The sequence below is a fragment of the Dasypus novemcinctus genome, chromosome 30 (assembly GCF_030445035.2).
Source record: "Dasypus novemcinctus isolate mDasNov1 chromosome 30, mDasNov1.1.hap2, whole genome shotgun sequence".
NCBI classification, from domain to species: domain Eukaryota; kingdom Metazoa; phylum Chordata; class Mammalia; order Cingulata; family Dasypodidae; genus Dasypus; species Dasypus novemcinctus.
In genome coordinates, this window is record NC_080702.1 from 27,005,459 (window position 1) to 27,022,711 (window position 17,253).

The 17,253-nt window shown below is 66.9% G+C and overlaps 1 protein-coding gene across 8 annotated transcripts in view; it reads left to right on the plus strand.

Annotated features, from left to right (window-relative positions):
- DNM2 (dynamin 2) overlaps positions 1-17,253 on the plus strand; it is a 97,402-nt gene that overhangs the window by 69,166 nt on the left and 10,983 nt on the right. For 3 of the 8 annotated variants that reach the window (XM_058290288.2, XM_058290284.2, XM_058290285.2), the window contains exons 12-17: positions 2,324-2,394; positions 4,331-4,360; positions 6,021-6,072; positions 6,976-6,987; positions 9,731-9,844; positions 15,452-15,561. In XM_058290288.2, the coding sequence (XP_058146271.1) occupies positions 2,324-2,394; positions 4,331-4,360; positions 6,021-6,072; positions 6,976-6,987; positions 9,731-9,844; positions 15,452-15,561 (389 nt within the window). The remainder of the gene's footprint in view (positions 1-2,323; positions 2,395-4,330; positions 4,361-6,020; positions 6,073-6,975; positions 6,988-9,730; positions 9,845-15,451; positions 15,562-17,253) is intronic. The other 5 variants (XM_058290291.2, XM_058290287.1, XM_058290289.1 and 2 more) reach the window with 3 other exon arrangements.

Consider the following 17,253-nt stretch of genomic DNA (forward strand, 5'->3'; position numbering starts at 1 on the left):
TTAAAACAACAGAAACTCGTTGTCTCGAGGTTCCGGAGGCCACAAACCCAAAGTCAAGGCGTCGGCCGGGCCGCGCTCCCCTCCGGAACCTGGGGGGATGGGGTCCGGCTTGCCTCTCCTGCCCCTGGCGGCGGCCGCCCGCCCTCGGCGTTCTTGGCTTGCGGAGGCAGCGCTCCGGGGTCTGCGTCCATCTTCAGAGCGCCGTCTCCTCCGTGTCCGTCTGTCCATGTCCAGATTCCTCCCTCTCCCACGGGCCCAGGTGTGGTGGCCGGGGGCCTCCCAAAGCTGCCCTCATCTCTTCATCGAAGACCCTCGATCCAAATGAGGCCCATCCCTGGGACTCGGGCTCAGCGCTTGGCCGTATCTTTCTGGGGGACACAACGGTTCCCCGCATCACCTGGTTCGGTGTTTTGGGTGGCAGCCGAGGGTCTGGGGCTGCCCGGCGGTCACCTAGCGGTCGAGAGCTGGGTCCCGGAAGCCGCCTTCTTCCATGCAGCATAACGCGGTCAGGAGCCATCGCCCTTGTCCGCCGCATTGGCCCTGCACTTTGTTGCTCCCGACGGCGGACTCACGGTCCCTGGACCGGAGGGCTCGTGGCTGGTTTTGTCCTTCGCCCGTCCGTGGGCACGTTGGGGTGCGTTCTGAGTTGGAGCATGACGGTAGCTAGACTCGTCCAGAGGCACAGAGTGGCCACTGGCCTGCCACTCCTCCCTGTCACCTGCCTCTTCGCTCGCTCTGCTCCCAGGGGGACCCAAAGCCAAGCCCAGGTGCTCCGGGACCACCCACCAGCCGGGGCCTCGGGCACTTGCCTCTCGCTCTCCGTGCTCTCCTGGCGGTCGTTGGTTCACGCCGACCTCTTCGCAGATTCACACGCATTTTGTCATCGTACCTTGGTCTCTCGATTCAGAGCGGCCCCCTGTCGCCCCCTCCTTGCTGAGGAAGAGGCCCGGGTGTCCTTCCGAGTGGCCCACGGTCTGGCCAGCGGCTCCCTCCAGACATGAGTCACCTGCGCCTCCCTCCCTGGAGCTCAGGTCAAAAGCTGGAGAGATTCTCGTTCAGTTTTTTTTTTTTTTAATGGGGGCGCAAGAATGCTGGGGCCCTCAGCGTACCACAGCCCCAGGGCTCTGGGAACACGGGACCCGGGCCTCAGGCAGACCACAGAGACAGCTTCCGGCATTTTCTGGCAACCCCTCAAGGCCCGAATGCTTTGCCCCATTTTACCGCTTGAGGATTCTGAGGCGCAGGTGGGTGACAGGACCGGCCCGGGGCCAGCGGGAACCCGTTGGGGGCGCGAGCGGCCCTCCTCCCAGGTGGCCTGGCCCGTTCCTTACAGGACTCAACCCCATAACCTGTCGGGCCAGCGGCTCCCACAGGCCATCTCGTCCTGGGCAAAAAGGAGGCAGGAAGGCGCAGGGAGGAGCGTTCCAGTAAAGCCCGCTGTGTTGTTGGAGGGCCTGTTCCTTACGGACTCGTGTGTGTGCCCTGCGTGTGTGGTGTTTTTTTAACATTCTCACTTGGCCACGTGAACCATTTGAAAACATCCAGACTCCGAATGGCCTGTGCTCTTTTTTTCAGGAGGCACCAGGGATTGAACCCGGGACCTCGTACCTGGGAAGCAGGCGCTCACCCACCGAGCTCCACTGCCCTTGCTCTTCTGGTGGTTTTTTGTTTTTTTTAAAGATTTATTAATTTATTTCTCTCCACTTCCCCCACCCCACCCCACCCCGCCCCGGTTGTCTGTTCTCTGTGTCTATTTGCTGCGTCGTCTTTGTCTGCTCCTGTTGTTGTCAGCGGCACGGGAATCTGTGTTTCTCTTTGTTGCGTCATCTTGTGTCAGCTCTCCATGTGTGCGGTGCCACTCCTGGGCAGGCTGCACTTTTTTTGGTGCTGGGCGGCTCTCCTTACGGGACGCACTCCTTGCGCGTGGGGCTCCCCTACGCGGGGGACACCCCTGCGTGGCAGGGCACTCCTTGCGCGCATCAGCACTGCGCGTGGGCCAGCTCCACACGGGTCAAGGAGGCCTGGGGTTTGAACCCTGGACCTCCCATGTGGTAGACGGACGCCCTAACCACTGGGCCAAGTCCGCCGCATCCTTGCGGTTTTAACCCAGCCCTCGTTTGCTGCCCCGCACTATTCTAAAGACAGTATAGCCTGTAAGTCACTTAGCCTTCGAGGTGGAGCCTCTGTTCGCCCGTGGAGCACTTGGCCAGGCTGCCCGGCTCTGCCCGGGGTCCCACCCCCGCGGGGCGCCCCCTGCCGGCGGCTGCAGGCAGTGCTCCGGCGCCGCATGCCTGGTACTCACAGGCCCCCCCACATTCCCCAGATTCTTCTCCTGATAGACATCGAGCAGTCCTACATCAACACGAACCACGAGGACTTCATCGGATTCGCCAAGTATGTACTTCTGGGGACAGCGGCAGGGGGGATGGCACTGCCCGCACAGCCAGGGCCCCGAGGGAGGCGGCGCCGTCGCGAGTCCCTCGGAGGCTAGCAGCGTGCGGGGCCTGGGTGCCGGCAAGCCGTCCTGGGCCAGCGCTGGCTCCCCTGCCTTGTCCGCAGAGCCCCTGCTCTGGGCCCCCGAGGGTTAAAGCCCAGTGGGTGAGGCAGGGCGGTCCTGTGGCCAGGATGTCTGGAAAGCGTGAGGCGAGCCGACACTGAGCCGCCTCCTCTCCAGCAGGGTTTGTGGGGGCCCTCGCGGGGGGGCCGGGCAGCTTCTCCCAGAGCCGGGCTGGCTTCCGCAGAGCACCTTGCGGGCTCGGCGCCGGGGGCTGCCCAGCGCTCCCCTGGCTTCCAGTCCAACGCCGCAGGCTCAAAACCAGAACCTTCCACAGAACCAGAGTCAGGGCCAGAGTGGGGACCTCTAACTGACTCCGCAGGGCACCCGTGTCGGTGCTGCCCATCAGGCCCCCGCCCCGATCCCCTCGCCCTGCCACTGGCCTCGGCGAGCTCGGGCGGCACGCAGGTTGTGCGGTGGCTCGTGCGGGTCTTCCTGTCCCCTGGCTGCCGGCCTCCGTGTGGCCCCTTAGTGAATGCTGCCGGCAGATGCAGCCATGAGGGGGGCTCAGACCGGGTCCCCACCTTCAAGGGAGGGGCCCGTCTAGGGGGCAGTGAAGAGGCAGCGTGTTGGGGCCGGGCTGGGGGCCCCGTGGGAGTCCTTCGGGCCTGGCATGGAGGTCCAGGGATGCTTCCTTGAGGGCGGCCTGCCGAGCCGAGTCCTGGGCTAAGTAGTCACAGGGTCTTCTGTGCTGGGCACGAGGTAGGTAAGTGGACTGGATGGATGAAGGAAGGAAGGAAGGAGGGAAGGAGGGAAGGAGGGAAGGAGGGAAGGGTGGGTGGAAGGATGGATGGATGGATGATGGATGGATGGATGGAAGGAAGGAAAGAAGGAAGGAAGGGTGGGTGGGTGGATAGATGGATGGTGGATGGATGGAAGGAAGGATGGATGGATGATAGATAAAAGGATAGATGGCAGGAAGGAAGGAAGGATGGATGGATGGGTGGGTAAATGGATGATGGAAGGATGGATGGAAAGAAGGAAGAATGAATGGAAGGAAGGAATGATGGATGGGTGGGTGGATGGATGGATGATGGATGGGTGGGTGGGTGGATGGATGGATGGATAGAAGGAAAGATGGATGGATGAATGAATGGATGGATGATGGAAGGAAGGATGGATGGATGGATGATGGAAGGATGGATGATGGAAGGATGAATGGAAAGAAGGAAAGGTGGATGGATGGATGGAAGGAAGGAAGGAAGGATGGATGGGTGGATGGATGATGGATGGATGGAAGGATGGATGGATGGGTGGGTGGATGGATGATGGAAGGATAGATAGAAAGCAAGAAGGAAGGATGGATAGATGGATGGGTGGATGGCTGGATGGGTGGATGGATGATGGATGGAAGGAAGGATGGACAGATGGATGGATGATGGATGATGGATGGAAGGATGGAAGAATGAACGGATGGACACGGATGGATGGATGGGTGGATGGATGAATGAGCATATGCATAGAGTTCCCAGAGAAATGAGCAGGTAGCCGGCAGGCATGATCAGAAGCTTCTCCCCAAGCCCAGACAAGTTGCGGGTGGGCCGGGGGGGCCCTGGGCTTGGCCCCGGGGAAGGCAGCCCCTCCGCCCCTGTTCTCCCGGCAGCTGGGGGCGGGGGGTCCTGGAAACGCCGGTCCACCTCGGTTCGCTGCCGTTGTCCTCACTTGACGTCTCTGCTTCTCACACTTCATCCGCAGTTCCTTCTCACAATCTCTCCTGTTTTTCCTTTGACCACTCCACTCTTTGCTCTGGATTCCTGGGCCTTCCCATTACCCCAGCTGTTACTATACTGAGCAGCTGGTGACTGGGTGGGTATTGCCTGCTGTGTGCCTTTCCCTGGTGTGTGAACGGGGGCGCCCCGGCTGGGTGCGGGGCCCACAGAACAGGCCATGAGGGCGTCCTCGGAGCCAGGCCCGGTGCTGGGGCCGAGAGCAAGCCGGGCGTTGCCAAGCCCACAGGCGGGGGCGATGGGGTGGCTGAACCAGTTAACCCCGGGCAGGTGAGAGCTGGGGGGGAGGATCGGGGAGGGACCGTGGGGAAGGGGGCAGCCACAGCGGTGATCTGCAGGCCTTTGCGAGGAAGCCAAGCTGAGGGTGACAGCCAGGCGGTGGGTTGGGGGTGGGGGGAGCCACAGAGAGTGCCAGAGATGGAGGGAAGGACGGGCGAGGGGCAGGAGCACGTGGGGGTCCTGGGCAGGGTGGAAGTGAGAGAGGCGCAACGCAAGAAGGGCTCTGCAGGCCGAGGCTGCAGTCTGCCTCCCCTCCCTCCCGAGGAAAGAGGGCCATCTCTGGTGGGCTCCAGGCAGAGGACAGGGACCAGCCCGAGGCTCCCGTTGCCGGGCGCCGGGAGGCCATTGCCAGGTGTTGGCGCGGCTCCTTCCCGCCGCCTCCAGGTACCAGCCCTGCCAGGACGGAGATGCTCTAGACCTCTCACCGCCCTCTAAACGCCTGCTGTTCAAAACAGAGTCCCACATAAAAAACCCCACAGTAAAGCTCTAGAGGGTAGAAAAACCGAGAAATAGAATTCTCCACCCGTTCTGAATTCTCAGACCTTCTGTAATCTAGGAGCAGAAGCCTGCTTCCCCGTCCTCCCCCCACGCACGCACACACACCTTCTGCTTTATCCAACAGCCAACATGAACGTCACGGGGAAGCACCACAGGTGGGCATTCTCTCAAAGAATGTGACAAGGTGGTTCGCGTTTTTCACCTCATTTGGACAGTTCTAGCTAAAGCGATAAGATAAGAAAAAAAAATGACACGTAAGGAACAGGCGGTATAAGTCACTTGCAGATGATGTGATTGTGTACCAGGAAGCACAAAAGAATGAGTAGAAAGTGTATTCAAACCCACAGAGAAATTGAGTAGATGTCCACGTACAAAATTCTACAGTAGTGGTCTTGGGCCAGCGAGAATTACCCAGGAAATATGGCGGGTGAGAGAGAACAGAGCTCTGTGGCTGTAGACGATGAGGAGCCCTTGTGGAAACAAGCCCTGTTGATCTAGAATGTCCTCTGAGTGGAGTCAGGAGCCGTCCAAGCTGAGTGGCGTTTCACGGCAAGCCAGTCAGAGGCCGCTCTCTCAGGCCAGGCAGCCCTGGGGTCAGAACTGAGGTCCGGGGCAGGAAAACAGCACGGGAAGCAGCTTCCGTTGGTTGAGCCCCAACAGCCTCAGGTTCCTCCGGGGCCGCCCTGGGAATCCAGCGTCTCATCTCGCCTCTTGGAGGCTCTGGAATCCAGGAGCTTCTGGAAATAGCTGGCGCTTTCAGGAATGGCCGGGACCAGGGCCCGGAGCCTCGGTTTGGTCAGATCCTGAGCCGCCTCCCCTGGGCAGCCCCTCACATGCAGGGTGTCTCCCTCGACCTCTGCGCTTGCCCCCCGCCTGGGCCCCGAGCGCTCTGGCTTGTAGCGGGAAGCAGCGGCGCGCCCTCCTCCTCGACCCCAAAAGCCCTCTCTCTGCTTCGGTTTCAGCGCCCAGCAGCGGAGCACACAGCTGAACAAGAAGAGGGCCATCCCAAATCAGGTAGCCCACCCTCGGCGGCCCGCGGCTCCACGGGGGGAGAGGGCCCCGGGGGGCACCTTCCCCCTTCCAGAAGCCAGCACCCCACCCCCCGACCCGGGCCTCCGGAGTCAGCTCACACTTTGACGTTTCCGAAAGACAGCTTGGCAGGGCCTAGGGGGCAGATTTCACAGGCCCAGGCGGTCGTGCCCGACGCCAGAGGCCAGGATCTGACCTCTCGGGAGAGGGGCAGCGCAAATACTTGCTGAGGCCGGTGCCACCCAGTCGGGCCCCAGCCGCTCAGGTGAGTCAGGTGCCTCGAGCCACCCATGGGCTCGCTACCCCCGTGTCGGGCGCCAGCCAGAGGCCTTGGGACACGTGAAAGGCTTTCAATCCCACCGCGAGGTACCCGGGGTTTTTTGTTTGTTTTTGAAAAAAGAGAAAGAAAACACATCATCTTTGAGAGCCCTCTACCAGGGTGTCCCCCGTCTCCCCTTGTCCACGTCACGTGGGGGCAGGCGCAGCCCCTCTGTTGTTGCCCTTATCCCCTTCTCATGCCCGTCGGACAAGAAAGATGTAACCCCTGCATGGTTTTGTTTTTTGTCTTTGATTTTGCGCTTGCCATGGGTAATACATATGTTTTTGTTTTGATTTAGTTTTTTTGCGTTTTTTTTTTGTTTCGTTTTGTTTCGTTTTGCTCTTTTTATTTCGGGAGATGATAATTAAATATTAACACCGTGAACATAATTAATAGCATGTAATTTTTGTTTTCTTTTGCTGTTCTCCCCCTCTCCTCTCCTTCTCTCTTCTCCCGTTTTTGTGCTTTTTCTGCTTCTTCCTCCATCATCCACTGATGTCCCCTCCATCTCTTCTCCTTGGCCTGCTCTTCCTTGATTTACCCACAATCCTAACTTTGCAATTTCAAAGGGGGAGATATTGGTAAGTACCCACCTAGTGTGGTAGCCAATGTTAGAGACGCTAGTACTGATGATGCCCCTGCCCACCCCGTAACCAGCCCTCCCCCCCACTCCCCCAGTAACGCCAAACTAAAAACAGTACTAACCAAAAAGCTTCCCCCCGCCCCAGCCGCCGCTGGGCTCTGCGCTGCCCTGGGCGTCAGTCGACTTACTCGGGCACTAACCCGGCCGCCAGCCTTACTGGAGGCTCATTGGCTCCCCTGATCTCCCCTCGGTCAGGGATGGCAAATGCTCGCCTTACCCACCACCCTCGTCTCCACTGTGGAGACCGGCCGCTGACCACGGCCCGCTGTCCGCCATTCGAGAATTTCCCCCTCCTGGGTCCGTGGCAGACATGACTAATGGATCCAGCATGTTTTCCCTCCCCCCCACACCCCACGTGTGCCTGTGGCAGACCTGGCTAATCGATCTGGGCCTTCTTTCCTCAGCATGCCACCCTTCCCCTGTGCATGGCAGATGTGACCCACTGATCAAGCTGGTTTTTTGTTTCCCACGATAGCCTCACGTGGGCCCCTACCTAGTAGAGACACGCCTCCTTTCTGGAGCTGCCCCTCTGCTCCTGCCTCCGTGGCAGACACTCAGTGGGGGCTGCCTTGTTCCGCTAGCCCCCTTTCCGTAGCCTTGGCCCGTCGATCCTCGTACCCCAATTCTCACCACTGTTCCCCGGGCAGCTGCCCAAAATGAGTAGTATTTGCCATCCCTGCTCTAGGCACCACCTCCTGTCTGCGCGCACGCGGTGTCCTCTGCCAGCCCCTCTGGGGGCTGCCAGGAGGGCGTGAGGGCCAGCTGGGCCAAGCCTGGTGCAGGCCCTGCTCCACTCTGAGAGCGGGGTGATCCAGTTCTCATGCTTTCCCTGGAACGGTCTCCCGCCGCCAGCCGCTGGGGCGCTAGGCAGGCCCCCCCTGCCCTGCCGACAGGGGTCCTCGGGTGACCTCAGTGTCAGGGCCACCCCGGGCCCAGGTCCTGGGAGAGAGAGGAAACCTGGAGGGGTGGGGGCTGGTGGTGGGAGGGTCAGCCTCGCCTGGGGCCATGGCTCCCACACTTACGGCCATGGGGCGCCCCCAGCTCCTGCCCCCATAACGGGCCGGGGCAGGGGCCTGCTTCTCCCCCCCCGCCCCATCACCAGAGGTTTAGTCATTCTGCTTCTCCTCCCGGACCCCCCGCCACGGCTGCAGCCCCTGGCCCCTTCCATGAGCGTGGTCGCAGCCCCCGGGTCCCCCGACAGTGGTTTCCATCCCCGCCTGGGCAGCTTGATCCGGGACCCCCCACGCGGGCTCAGCTTTGCCCCTCTGTGTCCCCGCCGCTTCCTTCCAAGGCCGGTCTCCTCGGGGTGGTGCAAGCACAGATCCGCCTCCAGATGACGAGGCCTGGCCACTTTCTCGAGATTCAGTGCCGGGGGGTGCCCGCGGCCTTTTGTCCCGGGCCTGGCCCGGCACCAGCAGGCCCCCGCCTGTGGCTCCAGAGCTCCCCCCCGTCAGGCAGGGGCTCCTGTCTGGGTCCTAAGCCTGTTGGCGGAGACCAGTCTGGCCAGCGGCGCCCTCAACCACCCGCTGGCCCGGGGCTTATACCGTTCCCGGCACGTGGGACTTTCGGAGCCACTGGGAAGGTCCTGAGCAAAGCTGCAGGAGCCGGGCGTCCTGACGCTGGGCCGCCCGGGGGGCTGGGTGCCCCAGGGGCTGCCGGAGCAGGGCAGAGCCCCGAGGGCTGCCCTGGGCGTCGCAGGGAGCCAGGGAGGGAGAACTCTGGCCTCGGCCTTGACAGTGGCCGCAGGTGACCGCTGCCCGCAGCCCGGGAGTGGCCTTCTGAGGGGCGCAGGGCGCCCCGTGGGCGGAGGGAACGGGCCCGAGGTGGGCCTGGGAAGCTCCCGCTGGACCCCTGCCCGCCCTGTGCGACTTAGCCCGCCCTCGCTGCCCAGGTGGCCCTCCCTGTCCCTCCGCGTGCTTCCTGCTGCCCCGGGGTCCCCGGGCCCTGGCCCCCACGCCCCTCTGTGGCTTCCCTCCTCCCTCCCTCATCCCAGGGAGCACAGCCCGGCTCTGGGCCCACCGCCCCGGGCTGCTGCCTCTGGCGATCAGGTGAGTGCCCCACGCAGGCCCCGTGGGCCCCCACGCTGTCAGAGGACGCGGGCGTGGGGCCCTCCAGGTGCGGCCCTGAGCAGGCCGCGGGGGGTGGGGCGTCCTGCTGACCGTCCCCCCAGGCCAGGGGCGCCCGATGCCAGCAGCAGCTCGCTCTGTCACCCGCGCCCAAACGCCAGCCCTGGACAGTCCCCCCGGCTTCCTCTGCCCGCCGCGCGGCCCACCTCTCCAGGGGCTTTTCCACACCCGGGGCCCAAGGTGTGCTCTGGACAGAATAAAAGGGCGACCGAGCCAGGCCCCCTGCAGCGGGCAGCCGCCCTCGGGGCTCCGGTCACCAGCTGTCCCCTGCCCGCGTCCGTCCTGCCCTCCCTGCCGCTTCCTCTGTGGGGGGGGGTTCCCGAGACGGGGGGCCCTCGAGGGCCCAGCAGGCCGCCCCCAGGGCCCCTGGGAGGTGCCGAAGGGAACACTTCTGGCCCCGGCGTTCCCAGATGCTGCTGGGGGGCGATCCATAAAAAGAGCCCGCTACTTACAAAGAGGGAAGGGCCCCTGGCGCCCCCCGCTGGCCTGGGCCGGCCTCTCCCCACCCGCCGCGGCAGGGGGCGCGGGCCCCGCTGAGCCGCCCGTGCCCTGCAGGTGATCCGCCGCGGCTGGCTGACCATCAGCAACATCAGCCTGATGAAGGGCGGCTCCAAGGAGTACTGGTTCGTGCTGACGGCCGAGTCGCTCTCCTGGTACAAGGACGAGGAGGTGAGCAGCCCCGGGGGAGGGACCCGGCCGGGCCCCCGGGGGCGGCGGGGGCGGCGGGAGGGGGGCAGGCGGCAGGGCTGGGCAGCGGCCCAGCCCCAAGACGGGGCGCGCCTGGCTGCCGGGGTCCCCGCTTCCCCCACACATACACGCCGCACAGCCTCGGGCCAGCCCCGAGCCTTTCTGGGCCTCAGTTTCCCCCAGCTGGGCAACGGGGTACAGCGAACGGGCCCTGCCTGCCGACACCCCAGCAAGCGTTCCCAGGACGTTCCGCGTTGGTTTGCCATCACTAGGAGGAAGTAGGGCAGCCCCTGGGCACGGGGCGGCGGGGGCTTCGTTCGCTCCGGAGGGGCCAGCCCGTGAAGGGGTCTCTGAGCCTCCCAGAGGGGGGCCGGGAGTGAACCCCACGCTAGCCGGGGGCGGCCTCTCCTGCAGCGCCAGGCCTTCCCGCCTGCGGCGCTGCTCGGCCCCTTCCTGGCGGCTCCTAGCCCGCCGGCCCGGGCGGTGGTCTGGGGGCGAAGCTCCTGTGGGGCCACCCGTCCCGCCCCGGCTCCCGGCCTGCTGGCGGCCGGCCTCCCCCCTGGCACCGGCTGCCTCCCCTTCCCTGCATTGCCCCCCAGCACCGTCACAGAGGGCCCCAGGCAGGTGGCGGCGGCCACACAGCTTCACTCCCGCTGTCCTGGAGGGCCGACGGGGCGGCAGGGCTGCGGGGACCCCCTCAAGTTCCTGCAGCCTCCGGGGCTCCGGGCGCATCACTGCATCACTCCGTCCCCTGGCAGAGACCCCCTCTGGCCCCTGCAGCCTCCGGGGCTCGGGGCGCGTCACTGCATCACTCCGTCCTCTGTTCCCTGGCAGTGACCCCCTCCAGCCCCTGCAGCCTCTGGGGCTTGGGGCGCGTCACTGCGTCACTCTGTCCCCCGGCAGGGACCCCCTCCGGCCTCTGCAGCCTCCGGGGCTCGGGGCGCGTCACTGCGTCACTCCGTCCTCTGTTCCCTGGCAGGGACCCCCTCCAGCCCCTGCAGCCTCTGGGGCTTGGGGCGCGTCACTGCGTCACTCTGTCCCCCGGCAGGGACCCCCTCCGGCCTCTGCAGCCTCCGGGGCTCGGGGCGCGTCACTGCGTCACTCCGTCCTCTGTTCCCTGGCAGGAACCCCCTCCGGCCTCTGCAGCCTCCGGGGCTCGGGGCGCGTCACTGCGTCACTCCGTCCTCTGTTCCCTGGCAGGGACCCCCTCCGGCCCCTGCAGCCTCCAGGCCTGGGGGTACGTCACTGCGTCACTCCGTCCCCTGGCAGGGACCCCCTCCGGCCCCTGCAGCCTCCGGGGCTCGGGGCGCGTCACTGCGTCACTCCGTCCCCTGGCAGGGACCCCCTCCGGCCCCTGCAGCCTCCGGGGCTCGGGGCGCATCACTGCATCACTCCGTCCTCTGTTCCCTGGCAGGGACCCCCTCCGGCCCCTGCAGCCTCCGGGGCTCGGGGCGCGTCACTGCGTCACTCCGTCCTCTGTTCCCTGGCAGGGACCCCCTCCGGCCTCTGCAGCCTCCAGGACTCGGGGCGCATCACTGCGTCACTCTGTCCCCCGGCAGGGACCCCCTCCGGCCCCTGCAGCCTCCGGGGCTCGGGGCGCGTCACTGCGTCACTCCGTCCTCTGTTCCCTGGCAGGGACCCCCTCCGGCCTCTGCAGCCTCCAGGACTCGGGGCGCATCACTGCGTCACTCTGTCCCCCGGCAGGGACCCCCTCCGGCCCCTGCAGCCTCCGGGGCTCGGGGCGCATCACTGCATCACTCCGTCCCCCGGCCGCCTTTCCTCGGTGACTTCAGGTCTCTCCACCCTAATCTCCCCTTCTTTTAAGGATCCTGGTCATTCTGGATAAGGGTCTGCCTTAAGCTGGCATGCCCTGGTCTTAGCTCGTCTGCCAGGACGGTGATAGGGTCCCATCGACAGGCCCGGGGGGCCGCGTCAGGGACAGAGGCCGGGAGGAAAGCGCGCCCTTGCAGAGATGGCCGCGTGCTGGAAGGGGGCCTCGCCCCGCTCCCAAGGCCGCTGCCCTCCAGCAGCCCCTAAGAGGGGACGAGGGGCTGGCGGGGAAGGGACCGCATGCCCTGCTCGCTCCCTCCCACCAGAACCTGGTCCCCGGCCCCTGTGGGGGGAGCTGGATGGGGGTGGCTTCGGAGGCAGAGACCCGGGGGCCAGCCCAGCCCCAGCGCCCCCAGGCCAGCCCGCGGCGCCTGTGCTGGCTTCTCCCGCTGTCCCCTCCGCAGGAGGGGCTGGGGCCCAGGTGAGAGGCCCAGCGGGGGCGTGTCCCCCCGCGTGGCGCCGTGGGCCTGGGCCGGCCAGGCTGGGACCGCCGCACGCGACCCCCGAGCCTGAAGCTCTTCGCACGCACCTGGGCCTGGCCGGCAGCCGGTGGTCCCCTTGCCCCGGGGGCTGTGGCTCCCCCGGGACATTGGGCCACCCTGCAGGCCAGAGCAGCGGGCCTGGGGCGGGCGGGCCACAGCGGGGTGCCAGTGCAGAAGCCCCTGCCCTGCGGAGGGTCCCCAGGATCTTGAGCCCCCCACGCCCCCTTCTCAACTCCTCCCTCGGGGGGGACCCCGTCACCATCCCCCCTTGCCAGGGGAGGAAACCCCAGCTCGGAGCCTCACTGGACCCTCGTCACAGCTGGCAAGGGCCGTGTGGGGTCTTGGAAGCCACAGGCGGCCGTGTGCCTGGGGGTGTCTGCCCCCCCCCCACAGCCCCACCTGCGAGGGCCCTACCTGGGAGAGGTCTGGGAGCGCCCCGGGCCATCCCACTTCTAGGACCCGAGCTCAGGGGCCCCGAGGCCTTGGAGGGGCCCTGCCTGGGCGGCCGGTCCTCAACCCAGGGGCGTGGGGGCGGCGGGGTCACTGGGCGGCAGGCCTTGGCGTGTGCTGCATGGGACCCGGCTCTGCCTCCAGGGCCCCTGGGAGCAGGTGTTGCAGCCAGGAGGGCTCCGGGGCTCCCCCCAGGACCCCCGAGTAGCCGGCAGCAGGTGCGCTCCCCCACGTGGCGGGGCTGGGGGCAGGTGCGCTCCCCACGTGGCGGGGCTGGGGGCAGGTGCGCTCCCCACGTGGCGGGGCTGGGGTCAGGTGCGCTCCCCACGTGGCGGGGCTGGGGGCAGGTGCGCTCCCCACGTGGCGGGGCTGGGGGCAGTTGCGCTCCCCACGTGGCGGGGCTGGGGTCAGGTGCGCTCCCCACGTGGCGGGGCTGGGGGCAGGTGCGCTCCCCACGTGGCGGGGCTGGGGGCAGGTGCGCTCCCCACGTGGCGGGGCTGGGGGCAGGTGCGCTCCCCACGTGGCGGGGCTGGGGGCAGTTGCGCTCCCCACGTGGCGGGGCTGGGGGCAGGTGCGCTCCCCACATGGCGGGGCTGGGGGCAGTTGCGCGATTCCTCCCCTCGTCCCCGTGGCCGCGCCCTGCCCCTCTGTGGTCCCCAGCGTGGCAGGCCCGGGCGCTGGGCAGGGGTCCTAAAGGGATGTGGCCCTGGGGCCGGCCGTGACCCGCTTGTGAGAGCGTCTGCTCCCCCGTGAGGACGGGCCCCGGCCCTCCCGTGGGCCCCGGCGGCAGCAGGGAAGCGTGGAGAGGAGGGCCGAGCGCCTTCGGCCACGGACGGGCCACGTGGGCTCCCACACAAGGCTGCCTGGGTCCCAGTGTTACAGCCAGAGCCCCCGACCCCCACCCAGGCCCCCTTCTTCCCTCCGGAATCTTCCGCCCGAGCGGCCACCCCGGTGGGAAACGGTGGCGGGCACCCGCGCTCACCTCTCCGCAGGGGTGGCGGCGAGTTTGGGGCTGGCGGGGTTTCGCCCGTGCCCAGCCTCACCCCTGTGTGGACCGCTGTACCCACGTGGGCCCTGGGCGGCAGGCTGGACACGGCCGGCAGGTCCCTGCACCCACCCCTGCCTGTCTGGGGCCAGCGTTGTGGGCTTCCTGGAGGAGGAGGAGGCGGGGGAGGGAGTGGAGGGAGGCGGCGGTTCCGGGCAGAATCCCACTGTAAACAGTTCCAGGGGTGCCCTCTCGCTCGGGCCCCTGCCTCAGTTACTCGGCCTGGAGACACAAAAGGGTGGGGGCAGCGGAGGCCCTTCCAGAAACTTCTGGGCTGGCAACCTGCAGGGCTCCCCCTGGGCCACGAGCCCCTGTAACTCTTCCCCAAGAGGCTGGGGGGACCGACCCTGCCCTCCCGGCCTGGCCCAGCCCTTCTTGGCCGCCTGCCCCCACCTCGGGCTTCTGTCCTGCAGCCTGAACGAGGGGGCCCCCTCCTCTGCCGCCCCGGCCCCTCTTCTGCCTCTCACCCCGGCACGGCCCACAGGAGCGCTCTGCCCCCTTCCTGCCAGACCCTGGCCGGCGGGCCTGTACCCCGAGGGAGAGACAGAAAGACCCAGCCCCGGTGCCCCAGCGCTGGCTGCGTGGCCGCCCGGCCCGCACCTGCACACGCTGTGCTGAGCCTCCCCACGGCGCAAGTCCAGCAGAGCTCCTTGGCGCTTGACAGAGGAGGAAACTGAGGCACAGCGGGGCAGTCCCGTGCACTTCCCCCGGGCCGTCTGCGTCCCCAGCACCTCTGACTCTCGCTCCGGCCTTGTCCCCCGCCCCCTCCACTGCCGGGCGCCGAGCTGGGCCTCGTTCTGGAGCCTTCCGGAGGGCTGTGCCCACACCTGGGAGGGGTGATGGGCCAGCGCTCCCCGCGGAAGCCCAGGTCGGGTGGCGGAGCGGGCAGGCCTGGCTGGGCCACCCCCCCACACCTCCTGGGGACCCAGCGGCTGCTGCTTTCTCTGAGTGTGGTGTCCCCGTCCACATGGGAGGTGTCGATGAGCCCGGCACAGCGGCGGGCAGCGAGGGGCACAGCCGTGCAGGGCGGCTCTCGCTGTGGCCGCCGGGCATCATGGGGGTGTCAGCGGGCCCCGATGTGGAAGCCCACCCCGTGTCCCCCACTCGCCAGGCTATCGTGAGGCTAATGATGACGTGTGCGGCGGCCCAGCCCCTGCGGGCACACAGTAGGTGCTCAGCCGCTGCCCTTGCAGCTGCTGCTAGGACGCAAGGGATGCTTGGCTGGCACCGGGGTGCGGGGCAGCTCCCCCAAGGCTGCCGGGAGCTAAACCCCCGCCCAACGCTCTGCCGGCCCCTCTCTGTGCCCTGGTCTCCCCATCTGTGATGCGGGCTCTGCCGTCACCCCAGGGTTGTCGTGGAGGGGTCGCTGGGTCCACCCTGCAGGGGAGGAGCAGGGGGGGCCGCCCGGTTTTGAGCATCTCCCAGGCCTCAGCTCTGAAGCAGGGGAGTCCTGTTGACGGACCAATCCAGCAACCCGCGTCCCTGAGCAGGATTCGCGGTGTGCCCGGCCAGGGGCTGCTCCGGAGGGAGGGGAAGGGCAGACAGTGAGGGGCGGGACAGGGACCTGCAGGAGGGCAGGAGGGGGTCGCACGCCGCTGGGCGTGCGCCTGGGCCACGGACCCGGAGGTGCAAAGGCCCTGGGGCAGGTGCCTCAGAGTGGCGTGCCGGGGCTGCGCGAGCGAGGCGGGAGGCAGCGGCGGCTGAGCCGCCCCCGGGAAGCCCCGGGTACTGGCAGCGGCTCCGGCAGGGGCCCCCGCTGACCCGCCCCCCTGCCCCCCGCAGGAGAAGGAGAAGAAGTACATGCTGCCCCTGGACAACCTCAAGATCCGCGACGTGGAGAAGGGCTTCATGTCCAACAAGCACGTCTTCGCCATCTTCAACACGGAGCAGAGGTGAGGGGCGCCTGGGGACCCCGGGGGGGCGCACTGTGCCCGTGGCCACGCGCCAGGCGCTGCCCTCAGCCCTGAAAATGCAGCTGTGGGGCCTGGGTTCCAGAGAAGAAACAGAAGCTGAGGGCGCTTCCAGCGGGTGTCCAAGAAAGAGCTCTGGGGAGAGACGGAAGGAAACGGGGTGTGGCGACGGGGAGCCCCGGAGGGCAGGGGCGTGACGGGCCGGGGCACGGGCTGGGGGGCGGGAAGGAGGCGGGGTCGAGGGCAGCGGGTGCAGGGGCCAGAGCCGGGAAGGGATAGACTGGACGGTGCGGGTGGAAGAGAGCCGAGCAGACTCCTGATTTGGGCCGCGGCACAGGAGAGGGGCCTTCGAGATGCCCCCCCGGGGGGCACCGGGGAAGCAGGGGAGCCGGTCCTGCCCGGGGAGGCGAGATGGGGCCGGGGGGGGCGGTGGACCCGTCCTCGGAAGTGTCGGAGGATAACGTGAGCTCAGGCAAAGCTGCCTTTCCCCACTGGGGGAGAGCCGGGAGGCCCCACAGGAAGGGGGCTCGTCCCTGGGCCCCCACGTGCCCTCGGGCAGAGGCCGGGACCCAGTCGCGGTTACCTGTAGAAAGGCCTTGCGGCCGGCCACGGGGCCCGGGACCCCCTCCCAGCGCCCTGGGCACGGCTGGTCCCCCTGGGTGCCTCCAGGGCTGCAGAAGACAGAGCACCAACCACCGTGCTCCCATGCCGCCCTAGAGCTCTTGTGGCTTCGCCCCAGCCCCAGAAGCCTCGGGGAGAGTGGGCGAACCTGGGCTCGGCGCTGAGGCCGGCCTGGCCGGAAGCCCTTCTGGGCCCACGGCAGCAGGGGCCCTTCCCATCTCCCTGAGCCCCGTGCTCGTGGGGTGGTAGCATTACCAATGCATCATCTCGTAGTGGGTGCAGGAGTCCTAGAACAACAGCAGAAGGCAAGGCCCAAGTTTGTGTTTTTTGAGATAACTGAAGTCCATCCATACTTTACTGTTCAGGGCAGTTGAGGCAACTCGGGCTCTTCTTGTTCTTTTATTCCCACCTCTCGGTCCAAGGTGGCTGCTAAGCTCCAGCCATCATTGATGGCATCCCAGCTGGCAGGAAGGAGGAAGGAGCAAGGAGGGCATGGCCCTCCCCTCAGGACTCCTTCCAGTAATCGCTCAGGGCAGCCACCCACTGACCCTCCAGTGGCTCACGGGCCACACCTCACCCAGGTCTCACACGGCCGCGGCCGCCTTGGGCTGGGCGCGCGGGGCCTGGCCCCTGGGCCCTGGCTGCTGTCATCGGCCCCTCCACCAGCCTTGGGGCTCTGACCCTGTCCTCACTCACAGACACGCAGGGGCCAGCGTTTCACAAGCCTTTGCCCGGCCCCCAGGCAGCTTCCCGCCGGGCCCCCGGCGTCGGGGCACGTGCCGGACCTTCCCTGCTCCCCCGTGTCGCCCGGCGCGTTGTCACGTCCCCGAGGCCAGGCCGCAGGGGGTCCCGCGGTGGTGGTGACGCCAGCGCAGAGAAGGCGGTCCGGCAGCCGGAGGCTCATTGAGAAAGCGTCTTCCGCTCTCTGGCCGGGTGGTGGCTGCAAGCAGCGCAGCCACGACTGTGACCCAAGGAGGCCTTGAGCTTCCAGAAGGACCGCAAGCGAGTCTCGCAGCAGCAGGAGTGGCTGTGGGGTGGGGGCTAAAGGAAAGG